This window comes from Botryllus schlosseri, chromosome 8, assembly GCF_051294905.1.
Source record: "Botryllus schlosseri isolate E-star chromosome 8, Bs_hap1, whole genome shotgun sequence".
Taxonomy (NCBI): Eukaryota; Metazoa; Chordata; class Ascidiacea; order Stolidobranchia; family Styelidae; genus Botryllus; species Botryllus schlosseri.
The window spans coordinates 84,349-96,198 of record NC_137243.1 but is presented as its reverse complement, the minus strand read 5'-3'; the positions used below and the strand labels follow the sequence as shown (position 1 = coordinate 96,198).

The 11,850-nt window shown below is 40.5% G+C and overlaps 1 protein-coding gene and 1 long non-coding RNA gene across 3 annotated transcripts; both read right to left on the bottom strand.

The window, feature by feature from the left end:
• Positions 1 to 268: 268 nt before the first annotated feature.
• Positions 269 to 4,714, bottom strand: LOC145445271 (uncharacterized). Its single transcript, XR_013916941.1, has 3 exons — positions 4,200 to 4,714; positions 1,337 to 1,522; positions 269 to 443 (listed from the first exon to the last, which is right to left on the bottom strand). It is a non-coding gene; the product is annotated as an uncharacterized LOC145445271 (long non-coding RNA).
• Positions 4,715 to 7,530: 2,816 nt separating this feature from the next.
• On the bottom strand, positions 7,531 to 8,793 carry LOC145445645 (uncharacterized). 2 transcript variants are annotated; one of them, XM_080323851.1, is made up of 5 exons: positions 8,585 to 8,793; positions 8,339 to 8,518; positions 8,116 to 8,279; positions 7,926 to 8,050; positions 7,531 to 7,862 (listed from the first exon to the last, which is right to left on the bottom strand). In XM_080323851.1, exons 1-5 carry the CDS (start codon positions 8,771 to 8,773, stop codon positions 7,609 to 7,611), a joined length of 912 nt encoding a protein of 303 aa, XP_080179977.1. In that variant the 5' UTR covers positions 8,774 to 8,793; the 3' UTR covers positions 7,531 to 7,608. The 2 variants fall into 2 exon arrangements, with proteins under 2 accessions (XP_080179977.1, XP_080179976.1); XM_080323850.1 differs by having other exon boundaries at positions 8,339 to 8,793.
• Between the last annotated feature and the right edge of the window lie 3,057 nt (positions 8,794 to 11,850).

Here is an 11,850-nt window from a genome sequence, read left to right as displayed (position 1 = left end):
GATGTAGAAAAGCCGAGCCGATATAGTAGATATTAGATCTCGGCAGGTCGTAGAAAGGGGGATTTTGTGTCGACTCAATTCAACGTCTTTTCCATGTCCTTCAATAATGTAAATATTATGCAGATGCTACAGCCTTTAAACATGGTGAGTAGAATGTAGATCCTACGTTAGAAGAAGAAGATCCTGATATAATAACCTGTTTTCTACCACTATGGGCTTAACCTGATCACGGCTGCGTACACACACCACATTATTTACTACATATTAATCACATTTGTGATAATTTAATTTCAAACGAATTGGCAATAATGCCGTTGTAAAAAATAAAACGAACAAACGAACGAATGTCTTTAGAAAGGAAGTGAAAACAGTCCTTATCATCAGGTTTCATCTTCTGATGAGCCAGTTAAATAACCAGCATGCGGCCTTTTTTTTTCAACACCCTGCAGAAATAAAATGAAAATGATGATTAATAGCTAAGACATTCGTACTGCGAAAATGGCAGAGGTAGCAACTAACGAATGACTCCTACATTTTTTTCGCTCATACTTACTAAAAGTGATTCGATTCTGAACTATTTCCACTCAAGTTTTCAAGTTTTATTATTATATTTTTGAATATTATATGACTAGAGAACTGACTTCAATCGTCACTTCTACTTGATTATCAAGATCAACGATGACTACTTCAGCACTCTTTGAAAACAGCCACTAACACAAAAAGAATTCTTGACTAAAATTTCTTCACATTCTGTCCAAAATGATCAATTCAACAATCCAAATGAATCAGTTATTTGGCAGCTAGTTGGAGAGATATATACTCAAGTCTAGAAAGTGGAATGATACTCTGCCTGGAAAGCTGAAGACCTAACAATATTGTGTACAGAGAACAAAACATTTGAGTGGCGGCACTGGTATAGACATTAATAAATTATTAGAATTGACAGCAAGATAACCAGCAAGACATTAAAATGAGAATTAGTGCAGTTTCTTAGGCTGTAGTGATACTCAGCCAGTAATTGACCTAGCAGAGAGCAAAACGTTGTAAATAAAGCGAGCGAAACCTCCGACAAATGATACGATAAAACATTAGAATCGACAGTCTTACTAGAAGCAGAATAACAATCATGAGGGGTTAGAGAACAGAAGCCCGGGAAGTGACCATCAGAAATTACTGCATACTGGCCGAACAAATCCATGACCACTAACAAATGGTCTTTCAATAGTCAATATTGATACCAAATGACACCACACCTATTTCATAGCAACATTTAGCAAATACAGCGCTGGAGTCAACCTTATATAAGCCCTAACCAAACGCCCATTAGTTTTCCCACCTACTACTTCGCGGATGGAAATACGCATTAAAGCGAACGGACGCGACTTGTCACACTCTTGCTATTTCTGCTCCTTTTTTCTCTTCGTTCCTCTTCTCTGTCGCTTCCGCTTGAGGAGAGAAACAGTCGGCCGCGTTTACGGATCGTGAATTCCCGGTGGGTGATTCTTCCTCGAATGGTCAGCACCTTGAAAATTGAGAACAATGTTGTTGCAAAATGCATGACAATTTGAAAGTTACATCATTCTAATTATTCCAGTTATGGCCGTGAATCGTTACAAGTGCGGTAACCATAAGAATTATTACTATACTTCAACTACAAATACAATAGGGGGAGACCGGGGACAATTGTAACACTTTTCGTATTTTCCAACATTACCTGTTCTTCTCGTGGAAATTTCACTTCCAAAGTTTTATATAAAGAAGCCAACAACTCGATAGTTGATATGAAAACTAAACTGGAACTCAATCAACAATCAATCATGGAAATTTTGGGTCGCAAAAATCGCTGATCAAATGTTACAATCGCCCCGTACCCGGGGGCAATTGTACCACCCTTGCGGGGCAATTGTAACAGTGTTATTTATAACTGAACACAAACTGAATGAACAACGAAAACGGAAGCACAAATTGTAATATTGCATGAAACTAGGAAGAGACGTTTGAACGCTTCCAGGCTACGCTCCATCGCATTTATGGCATCTGAATGCAATATCACCCTTCGTGTCTTGTTCAAGCTTAAAGTGTACAAGAGACAAATTCATTCCATCATCCCCCTACACATATTCGGCCTCTTCTACCAAGGTTCTGTTGTTCAGGGCGCATAATGGGTTGGTGATTCGGTCACCTGCGAAGGTGCGAAACCGACCTGGCTAACATATCTTGGTTGAATGGGCCGATGATAGTTTAGTAAAACGAGGACATAACATTGTGTGGCGTCAAAGCTATAATGACATTTATCTGTGCTATAGAAAATAAACATAAATTGTTCACATCAAATATCAAAATGTAAGTGGGCTATGATCAAAGTCAGAGGACGAGAATTAAGACATGACTATTGAAGTTCGACACACCAAAAGTCGATCAACATGAGAAAGGGTGGTTGAATCACGAAAATAACCGAACCGTCAGATTCACATCACCACTATTGTATGGCCGTTTCGACAGATGATCATGTTAGAATTGGTATCGCAAGGCAGTATCTGTTCTGGTGAACTTCTGGCTGTTGCAAGATTATTCTGCAGTAGATGAATGGTAATTCCAACATATGAACAAAGACATTCAGAATTGATAACATTTTGTAACGGGGCAAATGTAACAGAGTGTTACGATTGCCCCTGACACGCTCGGCCATGATTAGTGTCTCAGTATGGTACCTTCCCGGCGATGCAAGTCCTATTCTTTCCATCACCACGGTAGACTATAGTAACATTGTTCCAACTACACATATTACGTTGTAACTACTTGAGGTACTATTCGTCCAGACAAATTATTCCTGACCAGAAAAACTTTACTCAAGGGTCAAAAATTTCGTTTTTTGCAAATTATTCCGGGGTTTCGCATCGTAGATCAACGTAACTCCAGGTATAATAGGAGAGATAACTACAACATGCGCACTTAAAATATCAAGCTGATTTCTCCATCCTACTAGCGGTGAGGTCGATTGTTACATTTGCCCCTAGTTACATTTGTCCCCGGTCTCCCCTATATTGTATAAAATGATTACCAATTCTTTTACGTTGATCGAGTCCCAAATAGATGAAATATGTCAAAGAATTTGCTAAATTTTTGTATAATTTGACAGATTCCGAAATCTTCTCAAAGTGCACCTTTCAAAAATTTGATATCAAGACTCCCAACATTTTACAATTCGAAGTTGGATGGCTTTACCAATACAAGCAAACAGTTTGTATCGCAATTGACTATTATGTAGAGAACGCTGCGAGACATATGAGTAGGCCTACCCTAAAACGTTTCTCTGACATGGACATTAGGGCTCTTAAAATATGACTTTTTTTCACAAATCGTTCTGGCTACTTGATAAAATTGTTAGGTTACCTAATTTAAGCCTAAACACAAAATTTGGTTCAATTCCAGCCAGTAACCGCTTTGCTACAGGAGAAGAAAGTTTCTATTTATTATATAAAAATAAATAGGTAATAAAAATTTGAGAATTTTCTGTTCACCCCATGAAAGTGTTAGGCTGTCTATAGAAACGATGCTCACCAAATTTGGTTCAATTCCAACCAGTGGAAGCGGAGATATTGCCGTCGAAAAATTTGGATTTGAATAAAATAGTATTTACGGTGACCGATTCTTTGTTTACTTATTAAAGTTGTGCTCACCGTAAGTACTATTTTATTAAAATCCAAATTTTTCAACAGCAATAACTCCGCTTCCACTGGTTGGAATTGAACCAAATTTGGTGAGCATCGTTTCTATAGACAGCCTAACACTTTCATGGGGTTAACAGAAAATCTTCAAATTTTTTATTATTCATTTTTATATAATAAATAGGAACTTTCTTCTCTTGTAGCAAAGCGGATACTGGCTGGATTTGAACCATATTTTGTTTGTAGGCTTAAATTAGGTAACCTAACAATTTTATCAAGTAGCCAGTACGATTTGAGAAAAAAAGTCATTTTTGAAGAGCCCTACTGTTCATGACCGTCCACGTTTAGAGTTGCATCTCAAAGATGCTAAAATAAGCCTAAATATAATCCAAGCAATACGATCGTCCACTTTGACTGACTGAATTTCTAAAAACACCTTGATAGCTTCCACATCTTACGTTTATATATACTGTCTGCTATCGGCACAACAAAGTAGGCCTATTTAAAAATACCAAAACAGATTCAACATACCACATCTCTTGCAAAGGCTTTTGCTTTCATTCAATTTTCCATCAAACTTCTTTAAATCCTCCTTTTTGGTGAGTTGCTTTGGAATTCTTCTAGGATCAATTCCGATATTGTTTTATCATATACAATCTATGGCGGAATAAAAGTTTCGGATAAGTTCTAAAACGAACACAATTTTCCACACAAAAGTCAATTGCCACACGAAATGCCAAATGCTACGGTCTCATTTTACAAGGTATGGCGAGGAAACGTAGTGGTACGTTCCATTATAGCTAAACACCAATGAATTGCGGGTTCGAGCGTGACACGTCGACTCCATAATTCCTACCGAAGTGTTGGCCGTTTATCTAGGCTCCTCCTCGCCATCTGATTCGCATAGCCATGTCTTAAAAAGCCTAGGAGTGGGCCGTGCTGTAAGTGGGCAGATGGTTGCCGATGCACCCGGCACTTGGTGAATTCGGCCGCACAAACTCGGCACTTGGTGAATTCAGCCCTCGGGAAATTTTGAAATGAAGTGTATTTACAGCTATTAATATGAATTATCAAACTAATAATAGTATTATCAAGTGATTCGTCAATCTTGTAAGGAGGTCAGGGCAACCGTAGATCGCACAGTCACGGTGTGATTAGATCACGGATTGCGTAGCCACAGGAAATAACACAGCGCTCATATACCGACCACGCGCGGTCTGCTTGGAATCGATGGCGTGAGTCACGGGCCTGTGTCGTGTAAGTTTTGAGAAGATGGATCTTGGCGTTGTATGTGAGATCAAAACTGTGGAACATCAAGCGGCGCTTCTTCGTTTATCGATCACGACAAGCCAGTGTTCCTCATCAACAAATGTTTCGCATGATCACGTCAAAATAAATTATTTTTTGCCTTTGGAGAGACGATTCCACTCTGGGATTAGGGTGTCTCGATAACACGGTTGAAGGATCCCAAGATTACGAGATCTACCACGAGCCACGACACGTTTAAATTTCCTTTTTGATACTGTTCATTCATACTTAATGCATTTCTAATGCGAAGGTGTTCTAGTGCCAATTCCTCCAAGGGCCGAGTTCACCAAGTGAAGAGCGTCGCGTTATTTCCCGCAATTACGCAATCTGTGATCTAATCACGCCGTGACTGTGTGATCTACGCATGCCCTGACCGCCGTACAACATTGACAACCACTCAAAGTGCCAAGTTCACCGGCAAACATTCCAGTAACCAATCATGGTGACCGGTACCGCTACGAGATCTACCACGGCCGAATTCACCAAGTGCCGAGTTTGTGCGGCCGAATTCACTAAGTGCCGAGTTCACTGGTAATCGGGCAGATACGGAATAATAATAATAAGAACCGGCCTGGTGTAAAATGACCAGTGTAGTCGAACCACCACCATGAACACCCCAAACAAACAAATAAACATCTAACAAGGAAAAGAAATTACCTTTGCAGCCTTTGACAAACACAGTTACCATTGAAACCAGCAATTAAGGTCTTATTCGAAAGCAGAATAACAACTGTTTTAGTGGACATATCAAATCAAATGTTGGAAAGTTCATGTAAAATAGCCCAAAATATTATCTTACTGTGACCATATTCCATCAATATGGTCTGGCTAGCCCTCTGGGCCAACATAATCAAGCTGCGTTTGGTTTCAACGATTAATAATCTTGTCACTGGATTCGAGGTATAATTGCACTTAAATATCAAATTTTGCTCCATTAATCAACATCAAGTTGAAAATGTCCATTCTTGCACCAACTTTTATAAAATCATGAATCAGTGGGGTCAAGTGTAGAATACGGCCACCTCGAGAAAGTGATCCCCATGACCATCACCGATCAGTGTTGCACATGAACGTGTCGAAATTCATAGTGCTTCACGTAGATACCGAACATGCTTCCCACAAAACCCTATAAATCAAGTCGGGGTTCCATATTATATCATATTATTGCCTCTTATAAACAACTCATCTTGAATTCACAGATACACATGCCAGTGATGAGCAAGATTACATTTTACATCGCTCGCTCGAATGCCAGATGAAGAACTTGCACAAGAAAACGTAGGAAAAGGACAAGGAAGCGACTTACTCCGATCTCTTCACCACATTATGTATTGTGTATCGCATTTTTATCGAAAATTTAAAAAATACAACGCACTTTGCGCCCACTTCACTCATGTACAGACACTCACATAATAGGGTGTGATAATAGGTGCGGGGGAGATAACGTAGTGGTAACGATAAGCGCCTACTAATTTGGCGGACCTGGTTCGATTCTCGTCGGACGTTTATCCCCCGCCGTTGCCATTCTTACCGTGACAAAAAAGCCCAGAAAATACCCTGAAAAGAACTGGACATCGGGCACTCTAGGCGGCCAAGATACTCATGTGAAGACACTCGCATAATAGGATATAATACCAAGTGTACTTTGCGGCCATGGGCTGGGCACTCTAGGCGGCCAAGATACTCATGTGAAGACACTCGCATAATAGGATATAATACCAAGTGTACTTTGCGGCCAAGATACTCATGTAGGTACTCTCGCATAATTGGGCATGATACCAAGTGTACTTTGCGGCCAAGATACTCATGTAGGTACTCTCGCATAATTGGGCATGATACCAAGTGTACTTTACGGCCAAAATACTCATGTAGGTACTCTCCAATAATAGGGTATGATACCAAGTGTACTTTGCGGCCAAGATACTCATGTAGGTACTCTCGCATAATTGGGCATGATACCAAGTGTACTTTGCGGCCAAGATACTAATGTAGGTACTCTCCAATAATAGGGTATGATACCAAGTGTACTTTGCGGCCAAGATACTCATGTAGGTACTCTCGCATAATTGGGCATGATACCAAGTGTACTTTGCGGCCAAGATACTCATGTAGGTACTCTCGCATAATTGGGCATGATACCAAGTGTACTTTGCGGCCAAGATACTCATGTAGGTACTCTCCAATAATAGGGTATGATACCAAGTGTACTTTGCGGCCAAGATACTCATGTAGGTACTCTCGCATAATTGGGCCTGATACCAAGTGTACTTTGCGGCCAAGATACTAATGTAGGTACTCTCCAATAATTGGGCATGATATCAAGTGTACTTTGCGGCCAAGATACTCATGTAGGCACTCTCGCACAATAGGGCATGTTACCAAGTGTACTTTGCGGCCAAGATACTCATGTAGGTACTCTCCAATAATAGGGCATGATACCAAGTGTACTTTGCGGCCACGATACTCATATAGGTACTTTTTCATAAGAGGATATGATACCAAGTGTACTTTCCACAGCCCTGTACTCATCAAATCTTGTTTCCAGCCACAATACTCAGGTGTATCACGTTTATTTGTGAAAGAACGAAACAATGAAAATTGAACGAAATTGCAGGAATGGTTCACTCTCATTTTAAAATTGATACTCTGGATGAGTCGCAATCGCATGAATGATATCGGGGAAGTAATGTGCCCTGTCTCTAGTTCTTCGCCACATCCACTCATCAATATATGAGGGCACAAAACTTCTTACCGAACCATTCATGCGATTGAATTTTCTTTTGCAATCTCGCCATTGACTTTCAATATTATTGGTATGCACACCGTCGGGTGCCACGTATAAATCCTTATGACACACCGATTTGTGCGTGTAATTCAGGCCCATTCCTGTTAACGAAATATAAATACTTTCATAAAAGTGACCGTTATCGTTGAAATATGCATTTTTACCGTTTATGCCACGATATGCAGCCCATTGATCGGACCAAATTTCAGTCCCTGGAGCAATGTATTGACGAATAATCGGCAAAAGTGTTCCGGCGTCGCGACGATCGACGAATCGCATGAAGCATTGACTGCATAAAACATTTATTATTATTCAAGTTTTGCTAACCTTGGGTGTTATTTTCTGTATACAAACTTCGTTGTAAGATCCACGCCTCCAAATATCCACTGTTGTGGGACGGGCCTTGCCTGGGCGTTTGCCCCACGGCCGCGCTTGGCTATGACAGACTCGTCAATAGCCACAACGTGTCCTGGACCACCAACGATGCCGGAGCCTCTCAGTAGCTCACTCGAGCAGACCTTGAAAATATCACAGAGTAATCATAGTCCCATGCTATACAATTAAACTTGGAAATTACCTCCCTGAAAAATTGACACCAGTCAATGCAGGTCCGATTACTGATCTTTAATTCGTGTATGATCGCGACCTGCAAATGGTCCTGTGACCAAAAGTAGAGGAGGTACAGTAGTTGCAATGCCGTCAGATTGCTTTTGTAAAAAAAAGAACCAAGACGTATGCTCCAAAAATTCTTGCATTTCTGTGAATGAAAAATGTCACGAAATATTAGTTTCTGGCTCCAACAAAAAAATGTATGACTTCCTACCGGACAACGCCAGGCGGTCTGATCTTTAACGTTCCTGAATTTTTCAGCGCATGGCACGCTGCATTGTGGGCAATTCTGTTGCCTTGCAAGTAGTCCATGCTGCCTGAAAAACTGTATGGCTGCAGTGTTGCTTGACAGCGCGCCCATTCCAATGAGCTCTGGTATGCCTACACCAACTAAACTCGACATGCTTAGGCTACTGATAAATGTGGGCTATGAAATGAAATGATATATTATTTAGCGATGATTTGTTTTACAAATTTTATTACGACATGAAATTATTCTTAGATAGAAATCAGCCTAATCCTAAAGGCCACTGTAGTTTCTACTGCGCCTAATTTTTAATTATATTCCAGCAAGTTTGCAAGTTTCTCTTTCCTGTTCATTCATTCGTTACTTGCATTCACATCTTCACCGCCTTTTGTTGACCAAACGCTGCTGAAGTTATTGCTCGACTTACACATGGAAGAGTAGTGTTCGGAAACTCTTCCACCGTGATCAATTATTAAGTTCATTGTTAATCACAATGTTTTTTCCGGTTGATGACCATGTACCATTGTTGAAGATGATACCTTCATGTGACCAATGTGGGTTGACGTACATAAGGACGCTGCGCGCGAATTCAAGATGCCATTTATCTTTATTATTGGGTATTGGGCCATTACCGTGCCACGACGCACCAAGACATGCAATCAAGTTTTAAGCCATATAACATGAGACTCCAAGAAGTGTGCCATAACGATCGGCAGCGAGAAAACCTTTGCCGAAAAAGACTATGCCGTTAGGCTGACCGAAGACTTCGTTATATATACAAAATACATATAGGTTTAATTGTCCATAGGCGCTATAACGCATAGCGAATGTTTGTAGTTGAATAATTGACTTCAGAAGGTTGCGTTTACAATTCGCTGCGTGTTCCCTTGCGTTCGACGGACCGGCGTAACCACGCGTACGGCCTTGTTGGCTGTCGTACCACGACCTGTCTATTGCACACGTATTCGATGGATCACACTGACGAATATATTTTGTTTCTGTCTACACAACTTGTAACTTTATTGAATCACGTACGACAATGCCACGGACTTCTGAATCAGTGAACAATCACGAATAGAATGTGTATATACGCTAGCCACAAGATTAAATGCACCAAACATCGTACGATTTATTTCTCTTATCTATAATTCACACGACAAATAGACGACTCACGAAGGTCTTTCGGGTTTTCACTTCAGGGAATTAGGTAAGGTTCACAACACTCCCTAGGCGATTCTACATTTTTTGATTTAGCAGACTGGAAGTCACGAAATAACATCATGTAACGAAGTCATATCAACGGGTCTTCCTGCTCGAAGATGTTTAAATATTATTTACGGGCCCTCCCGTCTTCAAGACACTTCACTCAGCTCTACCGGTATATCTAATTGCGTGAGTAGAGAGGACAAGAAAGTGATAGTAATATATATGCAATTGCCCATCTGATTGACCGATTTTATCATAAATTACCGAAATTACGTTTTAGTTACGTTTGTCACCCTATGGGGGGCCCAAGACCAACGTTTTTTTTTAGGGGGGCTGACGAAGTGCTGTTACGGCCCTGGTTCTACGTGCGCGTGAGCGATACAACACCTTTTTGCATGCATATTTAACTTCATAATCGTCATTTGATTTAAGATAAATGGCCAATTAATCTATCCTTCACGCAATTAAAAAAATGTGATGACTTTGAATCATCACACATCCGTCGAAAATTCAATTTGACTTGAATCGTGACTTGACTTGACTCGAGTAACCTCCAAAAAACGAGTGACTTGACTGTACTCGAGTCACCTTTGAAAATCGATTGAATTGACTTGACTCGAGTCAAAATGTGCAATGACTCGAGATGACTCGTGACTCGAAGGTATTGACGTGATGGTAGCCCGGAACCGTTCAAACTTCTCTTTCTTTAGTATAATGCAATAATACATTTTGGCCTCCCGTTTTCGTTGTTAATTTCATTTGTTTTAGTAATAAATACCTTTCAGTGGAGAGACGCGTATACTTTTAGTACACGAAAAAATGTCTTCTACTCAACTCAAATAATTACAATAATAATTGATTCAAATTCGAGTAGTCCTACCATTGTAGTCATTTGTTGCCATTCACCATTGTTTGATTGATGACTCCAACAATCAAACAAGTCCAAATGATGTCAATGAAGGTGTGTTGTAATAATCCATATCTGTTTTCAGGAAAGTGTTCAATGAGACTTTGTGGAGGAGGCTCCAAATCATCCGTTCTTGATCGCAAAGTACACTTGGTATTATGCCCAATTATGCGAGAGTACCTACATGAGTATCTTGGCCGCAAAGTACACTTGGTATCATACCCTATTATTGGAGAGTACCTACATGAGTATCTTGGCCGCAAAGTACACTTGGTATCATGCCCAATTATGCGAGAGTACCTACATGAGTATCTTGGCTGCAAAGTACACTTGGTATCATGCCCTATTATTGGAGAGTACCTACATGAGTATCTTGGCCGCAAAGTACACTTGGTATCATGCCCAATTATGCGAGAGTACCTACATGAGTATCTTGGCCGCAAAGTACACTTGGTATCATGCCCTATTATTGGAGAGTGCCTACATGAGTATTTTGGCCGCAAAGTACACTTGGTATCATGCTCAATTATGCGAGAGTACCTACATGAGTATCATGGCCGCAAAGTACACTTGGTATTATATCCTATTATGCGAGAGTACCTACATGAGTATCTTGGCCGCAAAGTACACTTGGTATCATGCCCTATTATTGGAGAGTACCTACATGAGTATTTCGGCCGCAAAGTACACTTGGTATCATGCTCAATTATGCGAGAGTACCTACATGAGTATCATGGCCGCAAAGTACACTTGGTAACATGCCCTATTGTGCGAGAGTGCCTACATGAGTATCTTGGCCGCAAAGTACACTTGGTATCATGCTCAATTATGCGAGAGTGCCTACATGAGTATCTTGGCCGCAAAGTACACTTGGTATCATGCCCAATTATGCGAGAGTACCTACATGAGTATCTTGGCCGCAAAGTACACTTGGTATCATGCCCTATTATTGGAGAGTACCTACATGAGTATTTCGGCCGCAAAGTACACTTGGTATCATGCTCAATTATGCGAGAGTACCTACATGAGTATCATGGCCGCAAAGTACACTTGGTAACATGCCCTATTGTGCGAGAGTGCCTACATGAGTATCTTGGCCGCAAAGTACACTTGATATCAT